We start from the raw sequence: 22,457 nt of genomic DNA on the forward strand, positions 1-22,457 counted from the left end.
GGTGCAATACAAATCTCAGAGGCTATGCTTTTGTCAATAGTAAATGCCAATCTCGAAGGCCTTGCTTTTGCGAGCAGTTACGTCATAGACGCCATCTTTGCAATTTGAATCTCGAAGGCCATGCTTTTGTTTGCATCAATTGAAAGATTCTGTTGCTTGCGCCTCTCATGCGGCTAATATTACGGTCAAACGAGGCCAAAGTGCGTGAAAATGCACCATGGCCGCTCTCTCTGGTAGTCACTCGGTCGGCTCCGAGCGCACTTCGCGACGTATCATACGGGAACGGTCCGACAGTTACGACGTAACAGCGGGGTTCCCAATACATTGTATCCTATGGGAGCTATGCCGGGACCGGCGGAAAACGACGTAACAGCCGGGAAAACGCAGCAGTGAGGAACGTAACAGCGGGGTTCTACTGTAGTATGTGATGTCGATCATGTTGTTCCACGTCATACCTTGGCTCTTTATGCATGTGCGGAAGGTGTTTTTCTTTCTGTGCGCTTCTGGGAGCATCATTAAAGAGTTGGTAGCTGGCACTTCAGTTTCTTCTCTTTTCTATCCCCCTTTTCACGAAATATGATTTGCGCCACAGTCAAACATACCTAAGCAATTTCAATTAAACCAGGCACATGCATACCAACCTGCCTGTGACAGTGTGACACTCTTTTACGGAGATAATGCATCTCTCTGTCGCTCAGTGCGATTGATGGTGAGCTGACACATGAAGGCTCCCTATGGAATATATCGCAAAAGCATTGTAGATTTCTTGGTTGTGGTTATCATAATAGCAGCTCACGATGCGCATCTGGTCAAAGTTTGGGGTGCAACCCCACTCTGCATCACGAATCACTAAATCGCTTTCTGTTTCTGCTTTGAGGTTAGAATGCTATTGCGGACAGTCATCAATTAATGCAGTGGCCTGTCTGTCCAACGTAGTGATGCCTGCCACAAGACGTGGGTATCTCGCAGACGATTTCAGCCTAGCATGGAACTTTTGCCCACCTTCTGTCCACCTTACAAATAGATAGAATGGAGAGTACAAAAGGATAGTCCTACCAATCTTAGATTACGCCATTATCATACGGGACCCTTTTACTAAGATTTACTAAATTAGAAAAAGTAAAAAGAAGAGCGGTGCATTTCATATAAAATAACTTTTCAAGGACTCCTATGACAAGCCTTTTAAACAGAGCTCAACTTTCACCCTTATCATTAAGATACTGTAATTCGTGGCTTAAAGGGGTCCTGCAACATTTTTCCAAGTAATCATTGAATGTCTTCATTCAAGGAGTTTATTGCCTCATGAATCGACTGCCACAAAAATGTTTAGAATCCGTAAAGTACGAGCAGAATTACAGGGATTTGTCGCATGCTTTGAGTTCTTTCTCCCTCCTTTCGTACCAGCGAGCATGCTGAAAGCTATGCAGGGTGGGGGTGGGAGTCGGGGAACAACAAGAAGGCAAGAAGCTTTTCCTTTTTTCTTTGAACGCATGGCCCACTTTCAGTGTGATCACGAGCGTGCGAGCATGCGGGCACATTGCGCCATCCTGCGGTGGCCACAGTAACTATGCAGCACACAATGCTCAAACCAGTTAATGGCCATGGACATTGGCTTCATGGTGCAGTCATTTGGGCTTATGTGGCATCATTTGTCGAGATAAGATGGAACGATTTCTAGCTGACTTCAATAATTAATTGTAAATTCCAGACCGCGTGCTGCACTATAATGTTTTGCTCGCATGTTCTTGGGAGCCTTGACTACTGGTTGGCAGTGTTTTCTGAAAAAGTGTGGCAGGGCCTCTTTAAAGGCCAACTCCGGCGATTTTTTGGCCATGTCAAAGTAATGGTGCTTTTATGTTCCTGAGACGCTCCTGTTACGGGCCCGATAGCAGAAATACTCGGCAAATTGGAGAATAATTTTAAATAAGCAAAAAAGCGCAACACCGAAACCGAAACCCAACCGAGTGTACTGTCAACGTGTGACGTAGACGTTGTTACGAAAGAACCGGAAGTCGTGCAAGGCATGCCGGTCACACCGGCGCGGAGTATGAAAACTGTGACAGCCGGCACGACCAGCGAAGCGCCGGCCAAACCAACGCTGTCTGTCGCCTTGTGCACAGCAGACGCTCGCTGTAGCGGCCTAAGCGCCGAAGTTAACGGTGCCCTCGGCTGCGTCACTTCCGCCACCTTGCCAATACTGACGTCACAGACGCAATGTTGCCAATAATTGTGGGAAGCCAGGAGGGCGTTTGCAGACAATCTTTAAAATTCATTTGCAAACAATCTGCGCATGTCTCAAGCCTGTAATTTGGCATAAATGACGGAAACGTACAAAAGAACGTACCCAGCAAATTTCACTGAGATCCATCGACCTCGAAAAATCACCGGAGTTGGCCTTTAAGTCTGCGTATCAACTATCAAGTAAAAAATGGTCATTATAAAATCAACATTACCTCCTTTACTACACGCAATAATTGATTTAAGTATTCATTCTTTCCTTGCACCTAATCAACTGGAATAAACTAACTAATACAATTGTTGCAGCACCCTCGTTGCCATTGTTTTCTTCAAAATCAGAAACTGTGGTTCCTACTTGAATTGTGTTGCATTCAGCTGTACATACTTCTACGCTTGTAATCTTCTATTTTTTATGGTATCCACATTTTGAGCTTGCAGGTGAGAGTTTGTATCAGCTGTATATATTGTATAACCTGTGGATATTGTATGTCCATGGATTCGCCATTGTGCAAAACTAACTTGATGTAGCACACTGCTAAAATCACCGAATGGAGATTGCAGTATGTGTAAATAAAAACAAAATAAACCAAACGAGTTGCATATTTTTTCACACATCTTCACTTCTGGGTAGGAAACACAATTTTATGGGTGCCAAACAAACTACTCTGACTCATCTTGTGCAGTGACCATACTGATCCTGTGAGAGATGGCGTGCAAGTAAGGAATCGCGGCCACTATTAGCCCGTCACCCACTAGCGTAGCTTCTGTTTTTGTACAACGACTTCTACCGAGCTTGTCGCCCGAAGTTTCATCAATCAATTTGACGCACAGGTTACATCTATCAGGGTTGTGCCCATCTTTCTTGCCCTGTCTGGTCACACTGTTTCTTGAAATGAAGATTTACAAACAAGCTCAAACCCTATTAGAGGGTACAAGAGAATATGACCGAATGATTAAAGAATTCGCAAGCACAGGGTGGTGTGATTACACAAAACATAGTGGCGATGCAATCAGAGGTTTTTAAAAAAGGAGTTTTGTCATGTACTTGGCTATGTGGAGTAGATAAACCCGACTTCCAGTTGCTTCCCAGTACAAGGTTAACTCCTGTTCGAAGATTGGCAACTTCCTTTCTAAGGTAATGACAACACCCAGACCAAACCAGTTTTACTTCATGTTTGGTAGTATTTAGGCAAATTCTTTTGTTACATGTGTAGCCACCTTAAATAATCTTTGTGTAGGAAGAATAGCCTCTCGTGACTTCTGTAACTTGATTGTTTCTGTACCTGTGAAGGGCGATGATATTTACTTAAATCTTTCAATGAAATTTGGAACTGAAAATTGACTACATTTTGTGTTGTAAACTACCTTTGAATAATATGAGCCTGTTCAGTGGCCTGTTAGGCAAACAACAAGATTCTTTTGAACGCACTTATTACTAATCTGAAAACGAAAATGAGAATTGTCTGTAAATGAGAGTGCCTGTCTGAAGGAAGTGGAAGAGATTCTTAGCAGGAATTGCAGCAGTTATTTGCAATTACTGAACAACGGGAATTGTGAAGAATGTGACAAGGAATAGATAATATCTGGGGTTTTACATGCCAAAACTGCGATATGATTGTGAGTCACGCCGTAGTGGAGGGCTCCGGAAATTTCGACCCCTGTGGTTGTTTAACGTGCACTGACACGGGCCTCTAGCATTTCACCTCCATCGAAACGCCTGGAACCGAACCCGCAATACGATAAGAGTGCTAGAGGCAGGCCCGTAGCCAGGAATTTTTTTCGGGGGGGGGGCCCCACTTGCTGAAAGCCTTGACTATTTGAGAAAAAACGCCTATTTTCATGATTTATTTTTGACAAAACACCATGTAGTATCATAAAAATTTCGGGGGGGGGGGGGGGCGGGCCTCCTGGCCCCCCCCCCTCCCCCCTCTGGCTATGGGCCTGGCTAGAGGATATAAAGGTGACTCTTCCGTAGTGCTACTGGACCTAACCTAGCCCAGCCTAACCTAACCTAACCTAACCTAGCCTCGGTCACTGCAAGGCGTAGATCAGCATCGATGGCATTGTGGCCGAGAAGATTCCCGTGTTAGTGGTTCCAGACGACGCACAAGGTGTCGACCTACTGGTGGGCAGAACCTTCACCGACCTGCCCTTCGTCACTTATGGTCAGAAGCACGTTCCGCTTCTTCCACCTAAACGACTGTCCTTTCTCAGATCTAGTGCCATTGAAAACACAGTCAAACCTGAAACTGAGATGCAGAGAAGGTGAGCTACGATTAAAGGATACGGTGAATTTGATCACTATGTCCACCGATCGCTCTGTCACAAGCCCTGTCATTTCTCAGTGCTCTGGACGTGATGTGCTGCTCGACAAAATAGATGGAAAAATCGCAGTGCCAATATGCTCCACAAGTGGCAGTGAGAATGTCATCCAAAAAGGACAGCCCTTGGAGCGAGCCAGCAAAGTTGAAGTTTTGTGCATCCACGACAACAATAGCCGGGATGTCATCCACACTTGTAGTAAGAACGGCTCCCACGAAGAAGTGCAGAAAATGCGACCTGTTGTTGAGTCAAAAGTCAATGTTGGCAGTGCTGTAACTGAAGCCCAACGCTCAGAGCAGGCGGAAAAACGCAACGAATTCGGAGAATGTTTTGCTATGAATCCTTCGGAGTTAGGATGCACAACAGTACTGGAAATGGATATCCAGGAAGCAAGCTCTTTGCAACGAGACCTTACAAGACAAATGCAGAAGGACGTGAAGCTCTTGTTATCACGCAAGTTTTGCCAGCGGACATCTACCACTAACCGAAGAATCCCAAGAAGGCCAAGAAAAGCCAGTGCGATAACGTTCTCAGTGCAAAGGCTCGTTACCCATTACCATCCAGGCTAGGAGGCTATGTGTCGTGATTTTATTTTATTTTTGCCTGTGCATCTGAAGAACTGCATTGTGCCGTGTGCTTGTGTTGTATGAACCTTTGCTTTTTTTCTCCCCATTTCATTTTTTGTGGCTTTCCGCATCGTCAAGCCAGTCAAGATGGCCGGAAGAGTTCAAGAAATGCTGTGTGCTGTGAACAAATCTCTAGCGTTAGTTGTTGGATTTAGTGTTCGTGTGTTCTTGTTTTTTCTAAACTTGTCAGATGTGAGCAATCTTGTTTTTTTAAACTGTACGTCATTTACGTAGTTCAATGGGAGGATAGCCGAGCGTGTTTATGCAAAATGAGTCAAATAACTTTTGTCGAGGTCGCCTTAACGAGGACGTTAAGGGTTTCAGGACGGCCGCTATAGTGCCTCTATGAGAAGCACGGTTTCTGGTCTGAGCAGTGGAAGAAGATGACGACGTTGATGAGTGGGACTCTCGTGCTGTTCGCCTGTGTGGCATCGTGTAGCCTGTGTGGCTCCCGAGTTATTGAGTTTAATTAAATTATTCTATATCTTCCTACTACGTCTCGGGACTGCTACGACGCCCGAAGACAACATTACCTAACAGACGAGCAACAACAAAAAAGAAACCAATGACAATGAGCAAAGTACAATCAATTCAAATTTGTGTGGATTTTAACTTCAACCAGTGCAGATTATTTAACTGCACATTTACTCTAAAGTAGTGAATTGCTTACCGAGACAGTGGTCTCTCGACTTCTTGCACAGTTTTGTTTTCAGGCTCGGGAGGTGCCAATAAGTGGTCGGCTTGTAACGTCATTTCATGGTTGCTGTTTGCTGAAGAGGAAAACAAGATTTCGGACCTCCTATCAGTAGTTTAGGTTGCCATCACGAAGCAGTGCTCACTAATCTCTCATGTAATAGATAGCGTTTGTATCTTTTATGCATTTTTACCAGAGAGGTACAAAATTATGCATGGAATGTCATCTTTAATGTCTCTACACATACAGCTTCTCTTAAATTACAATTCTCAAACATACTCTGAACAAATAATAAAAATAAGTTTCTCTTACATGTAGGCAGCTTATCCTGGTGACCTTCACTACTGCTTTCGGGAATTTGCTCCTTGTGAGATGACCGCTTTGTACTACGTGGACGTTTCACTTCGGCTTCGTCATCTTGAATATTGGGCTGTAGAATATTGAGGAAACGGTCTACTGATCATAGCTGATAAAACGTCTCACTTTCTTTTTTACATTAATGACCCTAGTTGCATGTAGACAAGCACCAAGAGGCAGCAGCATCAGGTGCACAAAAAGCACACTTTTGTGAGGTTTTTCGATACAGTCAAACCTTTTTAAAATGTACTATAGAGTTATGTTTGTATTTTATTCAATGTTAAAAGAAAGTGTGCTGAGATTATTTTCACAATTTTTCCAGAGATTTTTTTCCAGAACTCAAGCTTTTCACCAAAAAAAGGCTAGTGAAAGTAGATTAAGCCAGAGATGCACATGACAGTGATGGTGCGGTTATGAGCCAATGTGCACTCTAACGAAAAAACAAAAAACAACATTGTGCATCATCGTTCTATCTACAGTACATCTTTACTTTTCTCCTCATTTCTCACTTCTTCGAGGTAATTCATTTAAAAATATCAAAATACCCATACAAAACATCCCTTCTGGTAATTCATTTTTCTTAACAAACTTATTGGGCACGTATTTCGCTTTTAAATGATATTATTACCAAAGATGATGCATGACATTTTTTTTGTTCTCTGTCCCCACGTGGGAGGCTAGGCACTCAAACTGCTGGTTCTCAATAAAATTTATTCCTCCTCCTTTTCTTTTTAATAACCCTGTAAATAATATTACGGTGCTTGCTTGAGTATGAGACAAAATGCTTTCCTGTTTTTACTGGTTATGCTTTTGTTTACCCCTATGTAGTAAGTCAATAAATCACGCTGACACTGGTAAAACTGTTTATCTCAACATGTATATTGTCCTTTACACTATTTATTATGCAGTTTTGTGTCTTGTATAACAATGTTAGTAATATAGCATTTGAATACGAGCCAGTTGGTACATATACATACCTCAAACAGTGCAAAATAGAGCATCAACAAGAAGACACAGGACTAGCGCTGTTTGTTGTTATGATCCATGTTACATCCCCCACTATAGTGTTCTTTTTTTCTACATCATCTTGTGGTTATGTAGGTAGAATGTGTAGAATAAATATATAAAATGACGATAAAAAGCTTAATTACACTCAATTCTAGTTGAGGTGATGTATGTCAGACAAAGATGAAAATGATATATATCTGATATTCATCACACGCATTCTGATATTCACCATATTCATTGAATATGCTGATATTTGCAAAAAGCAGTTTAGGTTGCATAACAAGATGAAATTTGTGCACATCGTTAGACATAGAGATGCCTGAAGTGAAATGCATTTGCAGAAGGCATTAACATAGTTCAAACAATGGCAACTTACATTGACTGCCTGTGGCTGCAAGTCAGTCTTGTCTACCTTTGCAACAACTTGATCCTGAAATGCACATGTGGAGAGGGGGAACCCGCATGTTTAATTCACACTGAGACTTTGTCCCTCCCCAACAGGTACCTCACCTGTTCAAGCTTAGAAATTCCGTTGGGCAAAGCTGACGGAGCAGTAGCTGCAGGCTCTTTCACCTCCTTGGATGATTTTTTCTTCGAGCTAGTCTTAGGCCGTTCACTGCCGGTCTGCTGCACATCATCGCCCTCTGGAGCGGCATGTGCCGTCTTGCGTGCATCAGGCTCTCTAGATTTCGACCTGTGCTCTCCCGAAGTCTTGTCTAACTTGGACGACTTGCTGCTAGATGAGCTCTTCTCCTTTTGCACCGAGGATGTTGACTTCTTGTCTTTACTTGGGTCAGTTTCACTTGCTATTTTTCTTGACTTACGTTCACCGTCAGACTTTTTTGAGACTTTCACTGGCTGGAAAGCAAAATGATGTGATGGGAGGCTTAGTGAATCGGGTACTAAATATTAATGCGATTGACATAAGATTGTTCTCACCTCTTTCTTTTTGCCCGTGTCTTTTTTCTCAGGTTTGCTTGGTGCAGGAGGTTTTTCACCAGTTAGAACCCTTTTCACAGCATCACTAGAGTCCACCTGTGTTTTTTTTTTTTGTACAAAAATAAGAAGCTGTAAATTAAATGAAGTGCTTAATGGCTATCTTATCACGTCTCGTGAGGTCACCTTTTTGGCTGCTAACTTTGCGAGTACTTGAAGAAACTCGTTGGTTTTGTCCGGTTCGTGTCCAGCAACTATTTTTGATGGTCGCACAGGCAACGCCGACCCACTTACTATACCTAGTACAGAGTTCAACGTCAGACAAAATAGAGTGTCATAACTAAGCATGATTGTAAGCATGCGTGCACATATTTTGGAGTTATCCTAAACTTAAGTTCAAAAACATGTGATGACTGTAATACACTTACCAACAGCATCAATGGCCTTCTGTAAAAATGCAATTTTACTTTCCTTGTCCTGGAACAGTGTGTAGAAAATTACATAAACCACGTCGAGGAAGAAGAAAAAGTCGTTTTCGACTTGCCTTTATATTCTCTGACGTAAGCTCATCCTGGTTGTACAGTCCATCTAAAAAACTTGTTGCCTTGATGACCTGCAAAATAATAATTTCGCTGGTGCTATCCGTGGTCGCAGAGTAGCGACATGAAAATAACTTCTCCATGCGTGCTTACGTTATGAATAACGTCATGCAGAAATCGGAACGGTGGTTTCTTGAGCAGTTTTTCTTGCAGAGGTGGCTTCTTTATCACAGATCCTAAGAGGTCTTGCGTTTTCTTAATTACCTTAGCGCTTACCTCCTCGTCCATCGTGCGTCTAATTATTGACGCGCAGGTAGGCTAGCTTGGCGAAGAGAAAGTGATCACATCTTTGGCGGGGCCGAGGAACGCGCGGAATCCGGCAACGTAGTTTCAGTTTAGGATTCATCTCCATGACAACGAAATGGGGAAAAAGGTTACCCACAGGCTCGTATCTCGGCAGTGTAAACAAAATCTCTAACAAATAGCGCTTATCTCGAATAATACAAATATACAATGAACACTAACCTGCAAACATAGTTCTGCGCTCAGAAGAGTTTGCTGCTTCGGCGAAAGTAAATTGTTCGTTGCCGAAACTGAGGTTTCCATTACGCGGCTGCATCAAAAATTCGAACAGTCTGCGGTCTCGTCTTGCGCTTTCGTAGTGCCGGCCTGTGGTTTTGCGAAGAAGTGTAAATTTGCGCAGACTTTGCAAGAAGGACATTGCAGAAATAATGGCTGAGTGAGTATGTTTCCCAGCCTTTGTTTGGCTGTAATGGAGTTAATAGCCGAGTCTGATCTGCCTAGCGAAAAGCGCGGCGAGCTAAAGGGGGACGCGTATTCGCACTAGCCTGTGTATCCGCGTTTCTAATTAACGATTAACTGTTTTTTATATTCCTGCTTTGTTTTTACACCGCGGTTTTAACGTCACCGAAGGCGCATAGCGTAGGAAAGAAAATGTGCCGTCCATCTCGGACGTCAGAGGTTGCCCTTCTACTGCGGGCTTCTGAGCGATCCGGGCTTTCAACAACTGAAAACGAAAAAAAGTCTCGCTTGTAGTAACAAGCGTCTTGAAGACGATCTTAAGCCGCTGGTGCTTGCTCAGTTAAGCAGCGTACCTCTTAAGCGTGGTGATTTAACAACTCTCGGTAATGACCGGAGAGCGTTCGCTTGCTAAATGTTGCATACGGCTTGCACGGCGCCGTTCATTTTTTGATCACCGATACTACACTTAAGGCGTTTCGTTAACTCTCGTCACTTTGTTTCCTTGAGGTAATGCGCCTTTGTGCAGAAAATGGTTAACCAGACCGCTGCAGTTTTTCATCTAAAAGAGGCATATCTGAGGTTGCAAAAATCCCCTCAGTTAACGATAATGTGGGCACAGGCGAGATCCTATGCTCTCACGTTTGATTCAGTGTTAATTTATAGTTTATTTACCTTTAATTCATGAAACTTAACACTTCATTCACTGTTATGTGACATATTGTTCATTTTTATTTATTTTAATTGACGGGAGCTTTGTTCACGGACTTGTGAACAAGGTTGCAATCAGTTTAAGATGGAAGCTGTTGATGGAAGTGATGGAAGCTGTTGAGATAAAAAGTAGAGCTGTGCGAATAGCAAAATTTTGGGTGCGAAGCGAATTCGAATAATAAAGATTGAGTGCGAATCGAATCGAATAATTTCGAATAATTTTCGAATATTTCTCAAACATTTTTCGAATAATTCGAAGTGAAATTACAGAAAAAGTTGCAGAGAATCCCTAAGTATGTTCTTGTGAGATCGCAACATGAAAGTGTTTCTTTTCGCTAGGTTGATGAAGCGCTGGTGGGGTCATATTTCATAGTTGTCTTTCTTATCAAGAGTGAGGCAATGTAGAGGCCGAATTGTATTTATGTACATGATTTGGTGCAACCAAAGTGTTGCCGACAACACTTTACACGTGATAGGCAGAGATGCCATTTCCTCAGCCTCTCCTCCTCTTTCAACTGCTGTGGAAGGCCAACTGATGTGGCGGACAAGGGTGTGCTCCCTTCAAGTCCAGAGTTCCAAATCTGCCTCGTAGACGTCGATATATAAGAACATCTGAAATTTTGGATGCTAAAAAGCCTCGGCTTCCGATTTTTCGGACTTCCTGCCCAAATTTCAGGTCCAAAACAGCTTTACTTAAGCCCCCAACTCTGCCACATCTTTCATCTCCATGTTGGAACCAGCGCTTTCTTGAGTTAATACATTTGCGACCGTAGCGGAGCTTGAAAGGCAGCTTTGCCGCAATACAGGGGTGTGATGAGGTGAAGCATATTGAAAATCTAGGGACCACTTTCAACCGGACTTTGTCTCTTGGCTAAGTTCGACCGTAACGGAGCTTGAAAGGCAGCTTTGCCGCAATACGAGAGTGTAATGAGGTGAAGCATATTGAAAATCTAGGGACCACTTCCAATCAGACGTTCACTGTCTCTTGCCCGAGTTCGACCGTAACGGAGCTTAAAAGGCAGCTTTGTCGCAATACGGGGGTGTGATGAGGTGAAGCATATTGAAAATCTAGGGACCATTTCCAACCGGATTTTGTCTCTTGGCTAAGTTCAAACGTAACGGAGCTTGAAAGGCAGCTTTGCCGCAATACGAGAGTGTAATGAGGTGAAGCATATTGAAAATCTGAAGGGGTCACTTTCAACCGGACGTTGACTGCATTTGTCTTAGGGAAGTTCGAATAGTTCGAATAGTAAAATTTCAGTGCGAATCGAATCTAATAGCAAACACTATTCGAAAAATATTCGAAATTTCGAATATTCGCACACCCCTAATAAAAAGTCTGGATGAATCGTGTGTGCCCTTTTCTACTTGCATCTAGCAGGACCTGTTTTGCGTGTGCAGTATGGCATATTTTCTTCTGTTTGTTCTTGTACAGCCTTCAACTTACTCTGTACGAAATAAACCGTCAGTTGTTGGTCTCCTCTTCCTTGTTGCTCGTGTTCTTTAGTGCCGCTTGCTGCTAAACAATGCACTTTTTTGAAAGCCTCTCTTACCTTCCCATTGCTCTGTTGGAGCCTCTCTTCACTTCTGCAGAGAGTGAGCTACGTGTACCTAAACTGTAAAAAACAGCATATGTTGCCCAATGGCTCCCTCTATCAAAACGTTGCCTCCAGCCATGCTGCATTAAACCTCCATGATCCTTGAACACTGTTTTATTTATATTCTTCACTTAAGCGTGACACTGCAGCCCACAGTTCCTGGTTTTCATTTGTCCTCCTCCACTTGCTAGGCATGCCACTTTTACCATGAGCTGCTGCAGTGCCCCATTGGTTACAGTGTTTGGCTTCCGACTCTAAAGACGCAGCCGAACTGGATTGAAATCACGTCTAAAGACGCGATTTCGATCCTGGCTGCTAGAAGTCTCATTTCGATGGACGTGAAATGCTAGAATCCCGTGTACTGTGTGATGCCAGTGCATGTTAAAGAACCCCGGGTGGTCTAAATTATTCGGAGCCCTCTGCTACGGTGCAGAAGAACATGTTTCTGGGCAAGTTGGTTCTTGCTAACTGACATTTTTGTAGCGCTTAAGCACAGTCACAAGAGAAAGGAACACGTGGTGACGGGACAGCACCTGTCCCGTCGTCATGTGTTCCTTTTTTTTTCTGATTGTGCTTAAGCGCCACAAAAATGTCACTCCATTATGGTGTCTCCCATAGCTCGAGTCATTCTGGGATGTTAAATCCGGTAAACCAAGCAACCGACTTTTACCATGTGACACTAAGCCAATTGTCAGTCCTATAATGAAGGAATGAACACAATGACAGGGGGCTAAACGATCATCATCACGAGCGGAGGCACCACGAGATCTGCGTTCGAACACCGCCATCTTCTTCGCCCTGTGTTCTACTGCCTGTTTCTTAGGCTTGTCCAATAAACCTCGTTACATTTGGTGGATCGTGCCGGGTACCCCCATCGCCTACGCCCTGGAACTCCGATCCCGCACATTGCCGTCGACCATGCTAGCTCATGCTGCCCAACAGACGCCACCTCTCGCAGCCGCTGCCTGCCCCGGGCCGGTTCACCAGCGAGACCCCCCGATATTTGCGGGAACAGAAGACCAGGACGTCGAGGACTGGCTGTCGTCCTACGAAAAAGTGAGTGGACCCAGCCGGTGGGATGACGCTGCGAAGTTGAGCACTGTCAACTTTTACCTCGCCAACGTGGCGAAGCTATGGTACACGAATCACGAGTCTGAGTTCGAGAACTGGGGCGCTTTCAAGGAGGCAATATCAGCCGTTTTCGGTCACCCTGCCGTACGAAGTTACGCGCCGAACAACGTCTGCGCACGCGGGCACAGGAACCAGGTGAAACTTTCACCGCCTATATCGAGGACATCATCGATCTCTGCAGGCGCGTCGATGCCTCAATGAGCGAAAGTGCCAAGATACAGCACATCATGAAGGGTGTCGACGACGTTTTCCAGATGCTCCTCGCAAAGTCTCCTAGCACTGTTTCCGAAGTTGTGACTCTGTGCCAGAGCTATGACGAATTGAGGAGGCAACGAGCTCTCACGCGACGTTCATCCCAGACGATCCAACCAGTCACTGCACTGGACGTCATGCCTGACCAGTCCTACCTTCTCACACAAATGAAAGACTTCGTGTGTGAGGAAGTGGCTCGTCAGCTTTCTCTCCTGCCTTTTGCTCAGCGTCAAGAGCTCTCACAGCAGCAGCCACTGCGGCACCCAACCCCGTTGGCTCCCGTGCTCCAACATGCACTTCAGGAACAGATTTCCGAGGCCATGCCGGTGCCCTTTCCGCAACACCCTGTCACCGCGCCTCTTACCTACGCTGAGGCAGTAAAGCGGCAGCAGCCCTACCAGCCCTCGCCCTTCCGTGGTGTGCCGCATACCTCAGCCTCAACTCAGCTGTCCGCCCCATGGGCTCCTCCCATCGCTGCAAATGCCTGGCGAACGCGTGATAACCGGCCGATCTGCTTCGTATGCGGCGGCCCTGGCCATATCGCCCGATACTGCCGTCGTCGCGTGCCAGGATACACTAACGCCCAATCACAGAACAACTCTATGAACCGTCCTCCCCTGTCTCGTTACGAAAGTCGGGATCCTCAATCAAGCACGTTCTCACGTGACTACCCGCAACCTACGTCTCGTCGTTCACTGTCACCCCGTCGCCGCTCCTTGTCACCAATGCGTCGTCGGCCAGCCCCTGAAAATGAGGGAAACTAGCCGCTGCAGTTCAGGAGGCAAGAACTGCGCTGTCAAAATGCTCAAGTCCTCGAACTTTGCCGTCGAATATTGTCGAAGTTTTTGTAGAAGGCACTCATGCATATGCGCTTGTCGATACCGGTGCTGCCGTTTCCGTTATAGACGCCAAACTTTGCCGCAAGCTCCGAAAAGTGACCACGCCTCTTGATAAGATGTCCTTACGAACAGCGAATGGAGAACCTGTTCAGCCAATAGCCGCCTGTACTGCCCGACTGATCATCGCGAAGGACCACTACATTGTTGAGTTTATCGTCCTTTCATCCTGCTCGCACGACATCATACTTGGCTGGGATTTTTTATTGCGTCATCATGCTGTTATAAATTGTGCCAAGTCTGAACTTGAACTCCTCCCGTTCTACGACCAGCCCTACAACCACACTCAGCAAGCTGCACGCAAGCTAGTCGTGAAAGAAGACACTGAAATTCCCCCGACAGCGGCTCTTCTGCTACCCGTCTTCTACGCCGGCATTTGTGATGAAGCTGCCTTCTTTGAGCCATCAAGCCTCTTGCTCAGTCGGAAACCTCTTCTTCTGCCTTATTCGACCCTCTCCATTTCTTAAGGGAACAGCGTTCTCTGCGTCACCAATCCCTTTCCGTATCCCATCCAACTGTTTAAAGGTGAATCTCTTGGACGCGTGCAGGCCATTGACAAAGGACAAATTTTCACCACACACCAAGATTCATCTGGCATCGACCTCGAAGCTATCGGTGCCCTCAACCCTTCTGATGTACCACCTTCCGACCTATTCAATTCGTCGATCGCAGACGGACTGTCGCCATCTGAACGCTCTGATCTTCTCCACCTGCTGTACCAGTTCCGCGAATCTTTCGACGTTGCTCAACCTGCCCTGGGACGAACGTCTACCATTCTTCACTACATCGACACAGGCTCCAACGTGCCAGTGCGACAGCGACCATACCGTGTTTCCGCCACCGAACGTCAAGTTATTACCGAAAAGGTTGATGATATGCTTAAACGCGACGTTATTCGACCTTCACAAAGTCCGTGGGCATCACCTGTGGTTCTAGTTAAAAAGAAGGATGGTTCGATTCGCTTCTACGTGGATTACTGGCGCTTAAATAAGGTCACTCGGAAAGACGTGTACCCTTTGCCCAGGATTGACGACGCCCTTGATTGTTTACAAGGAGCCGAGTTTTTTTCATCATTAGATTTGCGTTCAGGTTATTGGCAAGTGCCCTTAGCAGATGCCGATCGTCCAAAGACAGCCTTCGTCACACCTGACGGTTTATATGAATTCAATGTCATGCCCTTCGGCCTCTGCAATGTGCTGGCCACCTTCGAGCGCATGATGGATTCGGTTCTGCAGGTTTTGAAATGGAACATATGTCTCTGCTACCTCGATGATATTGTTGTTTTTGCGCCAGACTTCGCAACACATCTTGTATGCCTGAAACATGTCCTGACGTGTCTGAAGAATGCTCAGCTCCAACTGAATCTCAAGAAATGCCGCTTCGCTGCGCGGCAACTCACGATTCTCGGTCACGTCGTATCCAAGGACGGCATACTTCCTAAATTGCGCGCTGTCGCTGACTTCCCCAAACCGACGACTGTAAAGCAGTTACGGAGCTTCATAGGATTATGCTACGCCTCTATAATTGCGCCTTTGACCCAGCTTTTAAGCAGCGCCACCGATGTCTCGTCTTGGTCCTCCGACTGTGAAAAAGCGTTCTCTACTCTTCGCCGTCTCCTGACATCACCACCTATACTGCGCCACTACGACCCTACGGCTGCAACTGAGGTGCACACAGACGCCAGCGGTGTCGGCCTCGGTGCGGTTCTCGCGCAACGAAAGCCTGGGTTTCCTGAGTATGTCGTCGCATACGCAAGCAGAATGCTCACCAAGGCTGAGTCAAACTACAGCGTTACTGAAAAAGAATGCTTGGCGATAATTTGGGCCCTTGTCAAGTTCCGCCCATACCTATATGGCCGCACGTTTGATGTGGTTACGGACCACCATGCATTATGTTGGTTGTCTTCGCTGAAGGATCCGTCAGGTCGCCTTGCTCGTTGGGCTCTCCGACTTCAAGAGTATGACATCCGCGTCGTATACCGTTCTGGCCGCAAGCACGCCGATGCTGATGCGCTCTCGCGGTCACCACTATCCACTCAGACTGCATCCCTCTCCTCTATCGAACACGGTGTCAGATCTTGACGTTAACACCGTCTCCTCTGCCCAGCGTAACGATCCATGGACAGCTTCGCTTCTTGACGTGTTATCTGAGGCACCCACACTTCCAACCACCCGAGCACTGCGACGCCAGGCTTCACACTTCAGCATTCGAGACGGCCTCTTGTACCGGCGCAACTATTCCCCAGATGGCAGGAAGTGGCTTCTCGTTATTCCTCGAACGCTGCGTTCAACAATCTGCGTGTCCTTTCACTCCGACCCGCAATGTGCTCACGCCGGTGTCTTCAAGACTTATGAGCGCTTGCGGAAACGGTATTACTGGCGCGGAATGTTCACCTATGTTCGTCAGTTCATTCGTGGCTGCCACGAGTGTCAGCGACGGAAACAACCACCGCATCCCGCAGCAGGTTCACTACAGCCGTTTCCGTGCCCAGACCGCCCATTCGACCGCGTCGGAATTGACCTTTATGGACCATTGCCATTGACAACGGCAGGTAACCGATGGGCAATTTTTGCTGTGGACCACCTTACACGGTACGCCGAAACCGCTGCTCTTCCCACGGCCACCGCTCAGGACGTTGCATCTTTCATCCTCAATCGGTTTGTGCTCCGTCATGGTCCTCCTCGTGAACTCCTCAGTAACCGTGGCCGTGTATTTCTCTCCGATGTAATTCAAGCACTTATCCACCAGTGCCATATTGTACACCGGACGAGTACCGCCTACCACCCTCAGACGAACGGTCTCACTGAGCGGTTTAATCGGACCCTGGGCGACATGCTCGCGACGCATGTTGCATCTGACCAAACAAACTGGGACCTGGTTCTTCCATTTGTGACCTATGCTTATAACACCGCTACGCAAGTCACAACCGGATTTTCCCCATTCTTCCTTCTGTATGGTCGCCAACCGACGCACACTATCGACACTTTGCTGCCATACGCACCAGATGCATCCGAGTGCACGACCGTGTCAGAAGCCGCCCGTCACGCTGAAGAATGCCGCCAACTAGCCAAGCATCTTACTACAACAAACCAACGACGCCAGAAAGAGGCCCGCGATGACGACCACCCTCCTGCCGCAACGTTCGCACCTGGATCACTTGTATGGCTGCATGTACCGTCCTGCGCACCTGGTTTGTCTGCCAAACTACTTTCAAATTGCCATGGTCCCTACCGCGTAGTCGAGCGCACATCACCTGTCAATTACGCCATTGAACCGCTTACGCAGCTTGGCGACCGTCGTCGGCGTGGACATGATATTGTTCACGTAGATCGCTTGAAGCCGTACTTCGACCCGCTCGTTTCCACTTGTTAGATCGCCAGGATGGCTTCATCTTTCTCGACGGGGGCAATTATAATGAAGGAACGAACACAGTGACAGGGGGCTAAACGATCATCATCACGAGTGGAGGCACCACGAGATCTGCGTTCGAACACCACCATCTTCTTTGCCCTGTGTTCTACTGCCTGTTTCTTAGGCTTGTCCAATAAACCTCATTACAGTCCTATCAACCCACGTGCTTCTGGGACCACCTCAAAGCAGTGTTGCCATGTTGTGGTCCTTTAGAACTTGTTCAGATTCCAGTCTGTGATGGTGGACTTTGTGTTTGCAGGGCAACTGAAGGCGCCAGCAATGTCCAGGTAGATCCGGCTGTAGTGGACCGGTTGTTGCTGCAGGGTGCCACCCTAGTGTTTTTGGACGTGCCACCCGGCACCGAGTTTGGCCTTGACATGTCCACAAACGTGGTTGGGGACAAGTTTCGGGGCGTTAAATTAATTCCTGCAGGCTTGCATTTTGTGCACTACAGCGCCGTGAGCAAGACTGGCACAGCTGCACCCCGCACTGGCTTCTTCCACTACTTTGAGAAAGGCGAAATGCTCGTCAAGAAGTGGGACAAAGCCACTGAGGGTGAGATTTTTTTCTGTTTTGTATGATTGCCTTCTTTCATGCATTGTTTCTGTCACTAAACATTGATTTGTTAGTACTGATGTCATGTGGTGCAGTCTTTCTTCTTGCTCCATCATTGACTGTTTTTTTTTGCCTTTCTTGCTATTTTTGCAGTAGGCATTGTCATATTCATGGGTGTAAATATAGAGCAACTTGCTAGGGTAATTTTGTTGAATTTATCAATGCCGTCAGCTGCATTAAGGCTACTTAGAAGGAAAAGCAAAAGTTCGCGAACATAAGGTTGTGCAAACATCTAGATGTGAAAGAAAAAAAAAAGAGGTTTGCCTGTGTTGCAGTGCAGTGGGTGCAGTTATACATGCAGCTAGTCTTCCAGCATTTCACCCTCTTCACAGACGTGTGCACAGCAGTCTTGTGTTGAGAAAAAAAATGTATTAATGAAAGAGGTAGTCCTATCCGGCTGTTTGTGTATTACCATGGACTTCATTTAACCACTTTCACCTCAGTTCAGGTTTATAGGCAAGCTGCAGTGCCTGGTGTCAGCAGGGCATGGCTGGCTGCTAGAGGTGTGAGTGCACCTGTTCAGTGTGCTGTTTTATTTTTTGTGCATGTTATTTTTTTTTGCAGCTTAGACAATTATGAAGTTGTACAAACCCGCCAAGTCTGTTTATTGCGTGCTATGGACATCTTTCATGCCTGTGGACACTGCAGCACTACCGGCTGTAGTCCTTGGCATGATTAAATGATAAATTTGGAAACGTATTTGAAGCGCTCTGAGTTCTTTGCATGTAATAGTATATATTACTAGATGTGAAGGACTTTGCCACCTGCCATGCTGGCTTCGTGGCTATTAAAGGGACCCTGCTGTACTTTCTGATCACTGTCAGAAAACATTAGCAGTCTGTAGTCAACTATTACTGCACTACACGCAGCAAGGAACTTACAATATTGTGTAAAAAAAAAAACTGCTTGCTGCTTTCTTTGCAATGTTGTCATTAAGAATGCAGCTAGTGGCCTTGTCAGATTTCTTGATCACAAGGACATTGCCAGTGATAGTACTATTGATAATCTTCCCTGCCACAGAAGAGCGGGCCTCGTTCACACCTTATAAGTACCTCGGTGTTCACATTTCTTCTAACCTGTCCTGGAAAACTCACATCGATCATATCATAAATAACGCCAATTGCATGCTTGGGTATCTTCGCAGGAACTTTTATCATTCATCCAGTTCAATAAAATTACTGCTTTATAAAACACTGGTTCGCTCGAAATTAGAGTACTCTGCATCAGTCTGGAGCCCTGGCATTGATTCACTCATTTCAGACTTGGAAGCTGTGCAAAACCGTGCCTGTCGTTTCATACTCTCTATCACCGAACAAGTAGCGTAACTGCCATGAAATTAAGTTTGTCCCTCCCTCCTCTCTCTCATCGCAGGTCTGTAGCCTCATTATGTCTTTTTCATAAAATTTACTGCAACAACTATCTGAAAAACAAATTACTCACAAGGCCCTTGTACATATCAGCTCGCATTGATCACCGCAATAAAGTTGGGACTCCATCTTGTCACACTAAATGTTTTCATGACTCATTCGTACCCAGAACTTGTGTCAGTTGGAATGCCCTTCCCCATGACATTTCTGGCATAGCAGATATTAATATGTTTCGTAATTTATGCTTGTTACTCTTTGTATAATTTCTTTTTCTCTCATTATCAAACTTGTTCTCGTGTATTCCCGCTGCTATTTTCCCTTGTCTTGTTGTGAGTTTTCGCCAGCCACTTTGTATTTTTACGTTTTTTTGTTCCTTTATGATTTGCTGTTTATTGTATTCTTTATGTATCCCCACTCCCCTCTGTAATTAATGCCTTCGGGCCCTGAAGGTACAATAAATAAATAAATAAATAATACCGCTCTTCCCAAAAATGAGTCCATTTTGAACCAAATGCTTCGGCATTGCTGCAGTCAAGCTATCCCAATACCTTCCACATAATTTTCTGTGGCATCAACAAAATGTGTGGGGAAAAAAAAACAAATTTCAAAGTTTCAATTTTGGTTTGGTGTGGCTTCGATGCTCGCAGCACTGAAAAGAGTGTGTGTTATTTTGGATGTTTAGAAATCTTGCAGTGGCAGGAAGTGCAGCTCTCCTTCGAGTCTAGAGCAGCAGTTTTCTGTGGAACGATCAAACTCAGATGATTACAGCATGTAGTTGTATCAGTACCGTACATGGGGATAGTCATGACTGCTACAATACGATATCGCAGATGTGCAAGTATACGTATCTTTGATATCAGAGAGACCCAAAAATTACTTCACATCTGCTCTTCCAGTCTCGATCAGCCGTCATCTGCTAAATGTAGAGCTGTGCGAATAGCAAAATTTTGGGTGTGAAGCGAATTCGAATATTGAAGTGCAAGTGCGAATCGAATCGAATATTTTTCGAATATTTCTCAAATATTTTTCGAATACTTCCAAACGAAATTCCAGAAAAAAAGTTAGAGAGGAATACTAAGCATATTTTTATGAGATAGCAACATGAAGGTGTTTCTTTTCGCTAGGTTGATGAAGCAGGGTGGTGTTTCATAGTTGTCTTATCAAGGATGAGGCAACATAGAGGCCGAATTCAATTTATGTACATGATTTGGTGCAACCAAAGTGTTGCCGACAACAGTTTACACGTGATAGGCAAAGATGCCATTTCCTCAGCCTCTCCTCCTCTTTCCTCTTCTGTGGAAGCCCAACTGATGTGGCGGACAAGGGTGTGCTCCCTTCAAGTCCGGAGTTCCAAATCTGCCTCGTAGACATCGATGTATAAGAACATCTGAAATTTTGGATGCTAAAAAGCTTCGGCTTCCGATTTTTCGGACTTCCTGCCCAAATTTCAGGTCCAAAACAACATTGAGCTCCCACCTCTGCCACATCTTTCATCTCCATGTTGGAACCAGCGTTTTCTGGAGTTAGTATATTTGCGACCGTAGCAGACTTTGAAAGGCAGCTTTGCCGCAGTACCGGGCTGTGATGAGGTGAAGCGTATTGAAAATCTAGGGACCACTTCCAATCGGACGTTGACTGTGTCTTGGCAAAGTTCAACCGTAACGGAGCTTGAAAGGCAGCTTTGCCGCAATACCAGGGCGTGATGAGGTGAAGCATATTGAAAGTCTAGGGACCACTTCCAATCGGAGAGAGAGAGAATGACTTTATTCAGAATATCCTGAGGAGGCCGACCCGGAGCCGTTAGGCCCCTAAGTCAGCCTGGAGGCTCCGCCCAGGATCGTTGACCGTGTCTTGGCAAAGTTCGACCGTAGCAGAGCTTGAAAGGCAGCTTTGCCGCAATACCGCGATGTGATGAGGTGAAGCATATTTAAAATCTAGGGACCACTTCCAATCGGACGTTGACTGTGCCTTGACAGAGTTCGACCGTAACGGTGCTTGAAAGGCAGCTTTGCCACAATACTAGAGTATAATGAGGTGAAGCATATTAAAAATCTGAAGGGGTCACTTTCAATCGGACGTTGACTGTATTTGTTTTTGGGAAGTTCGAATAGTTCGAATAGTAAAATTCCAGTGCGAATTGAATCGAATAGCAAACACTATTCGAAAAATATTCGAAATTTCAAATATTCGCACACCCCTAGCTAAATGTTAAGTCTTCCCCTCTGCTCGTGTGATGTGGAATCTGCCGTACTACATGTATATACTCATTCAAAACACCATGTGACTGCGCCTGCTGTGACGGCACTTACCGATGCATATAGTCATCTCCAAAACCACCAACACGCTCGCTAGTGCATGATGCATGGTGAAGTATTGTTTGGGTGTTGTCCTGCCCTCTTGCCATTTTGTTCAACAAAGTGTTGAACGTGCCTTGTGTGGGTGGTCTGATTATCATTTTCTGTGTGTTACTTGGCGTGGATAGTGCTTACATAAGCTCATAAAGAAGTTGAGCTGTGTATTACTGCCTTTCAGATGGCAGACAGGAAATCTTTGGGAAATTTTACTATTGTTTTCCAATTAATGGGGTTACTATACGTCTTTGGGGCAACTGCAAGTGAAAATAGCATCGGTGAAATGCAGTGCAAGATAAACACAGACGAGTAAGAACACAGGACTTATCCTTGTCTGTGCTTATTTCATGCTTCTATGGAATATACAACTGCGGACATATCTACTAGCGTGAAAAACACACAAAGGACGAGGAAAAGACGGCAGACAGGATGCAGCAGCCTCCTGCGCAGCTTGTGATTTCCTGTTTCTTGTGGAAGTAAATGATCAGTGGAAGTTAGCGCTGCCACCTTTTACCTCGTCCTTTGTGTGTCTGCAGTTAATACGCACCAACTAGCCCAACTCGCTTCTCTAATATACAAGCATGATTAAAATCCTGTTTCTGTATACTTGTGACCGCATGGCATTGAAAATGATTGCTTAACACTA

At 45.5% G+C, this 22,457-nt stretch overlaps 2 protein-coding genes across 4 annotated transcripts in view; one reads left to right on the forward strand and one right to left on the reverse strand.

Annotated features, from left to right (window-relative positions):
* Window positions 1–9,370, reverse strand: part of LOC119394487 (TRAF3-interacting protein 1) — a 26,081-nt gene extending 16,711 nt beyond the window's left edge. For all 3 annotated transcript variants that reach the window (XM_037661790.2, XM_049415796.1, XM_049415797.1), the window contains exons 1-9: window positions 8,874–9,370; window positions 8,726–8,794; window positions 8,610–8,658; window positions 8,368–8,480; window positions 8,185–8,280; window positions 7,756–8,103; window positions 7,622–7,675; window positions 6,193–6,310; window positions 5,857–5,956 (exon numbers count right to left, since the gene is read on the reverse strand). In XM_037661790.2, the coding sequence (XP_037517718.1) occupies window positions 5,857–5,956; window positions 6,193–6,310; window positions 7,622–7,675; window positions 7,756–8,103; window positions 8,185–8,280; window positions 8,368–8,480; window positions 8,610–8,658; window positions 8,726–8,794; window positions 8,874–9,008 (1,082 nt within the window). In that variant the 5' untranslated portion in view covers window positions 9,009–9,370. The remainder of the gene's footprint in view (window positions 1–5,856; window positions 5,957–6,192; window positions 6,311–7,621; window positions 7,676–7,755; window positions 8,104–8,184; window positions 8,281–8,367; window positions 8,481–8,609; window positions 8,659–8,725; window positions 8,795–8,873) is intronic.
* Window positions 9,338–22,457, forward strand: part of LOC119394488 (protein AAR2 homolog) — a 23,250-nt gene continuing 10,130 nt past the window's right edge. Inside the window, exons 1-2 of the mRNA XM_037661791.2 lie at window positions 9,338–9,459; window positions 17,738–18,033. Coding sequence (XP_037517719.1) covers window positions 9,452–9,459; window positions 17,738–18,033 — 304 coding nt within the window. The 5' untranslated portion in view covers window positions 9,338–9,451. The remainder of the gene's footprint in view (window positions 9,460–17,737; window positions 18,034–22,457) is intronic.

This window comes from Rhipicephalus sanguineus, chromosome 5 (assembly GCF_013339695.2).
Source record: "Rhipicephalus sanguineus isolate Rsan-2018 chromosome 5, BIME_Rsan_1.4, whole genome shotgun sequence".
Taxonomy (NCBI): Eukaryota; Metazoa; Arthropoda; class Arachnida; order Ixodida; family Ixodidae; genus Rhipicephalus; species Rhipicephalus sanguineus.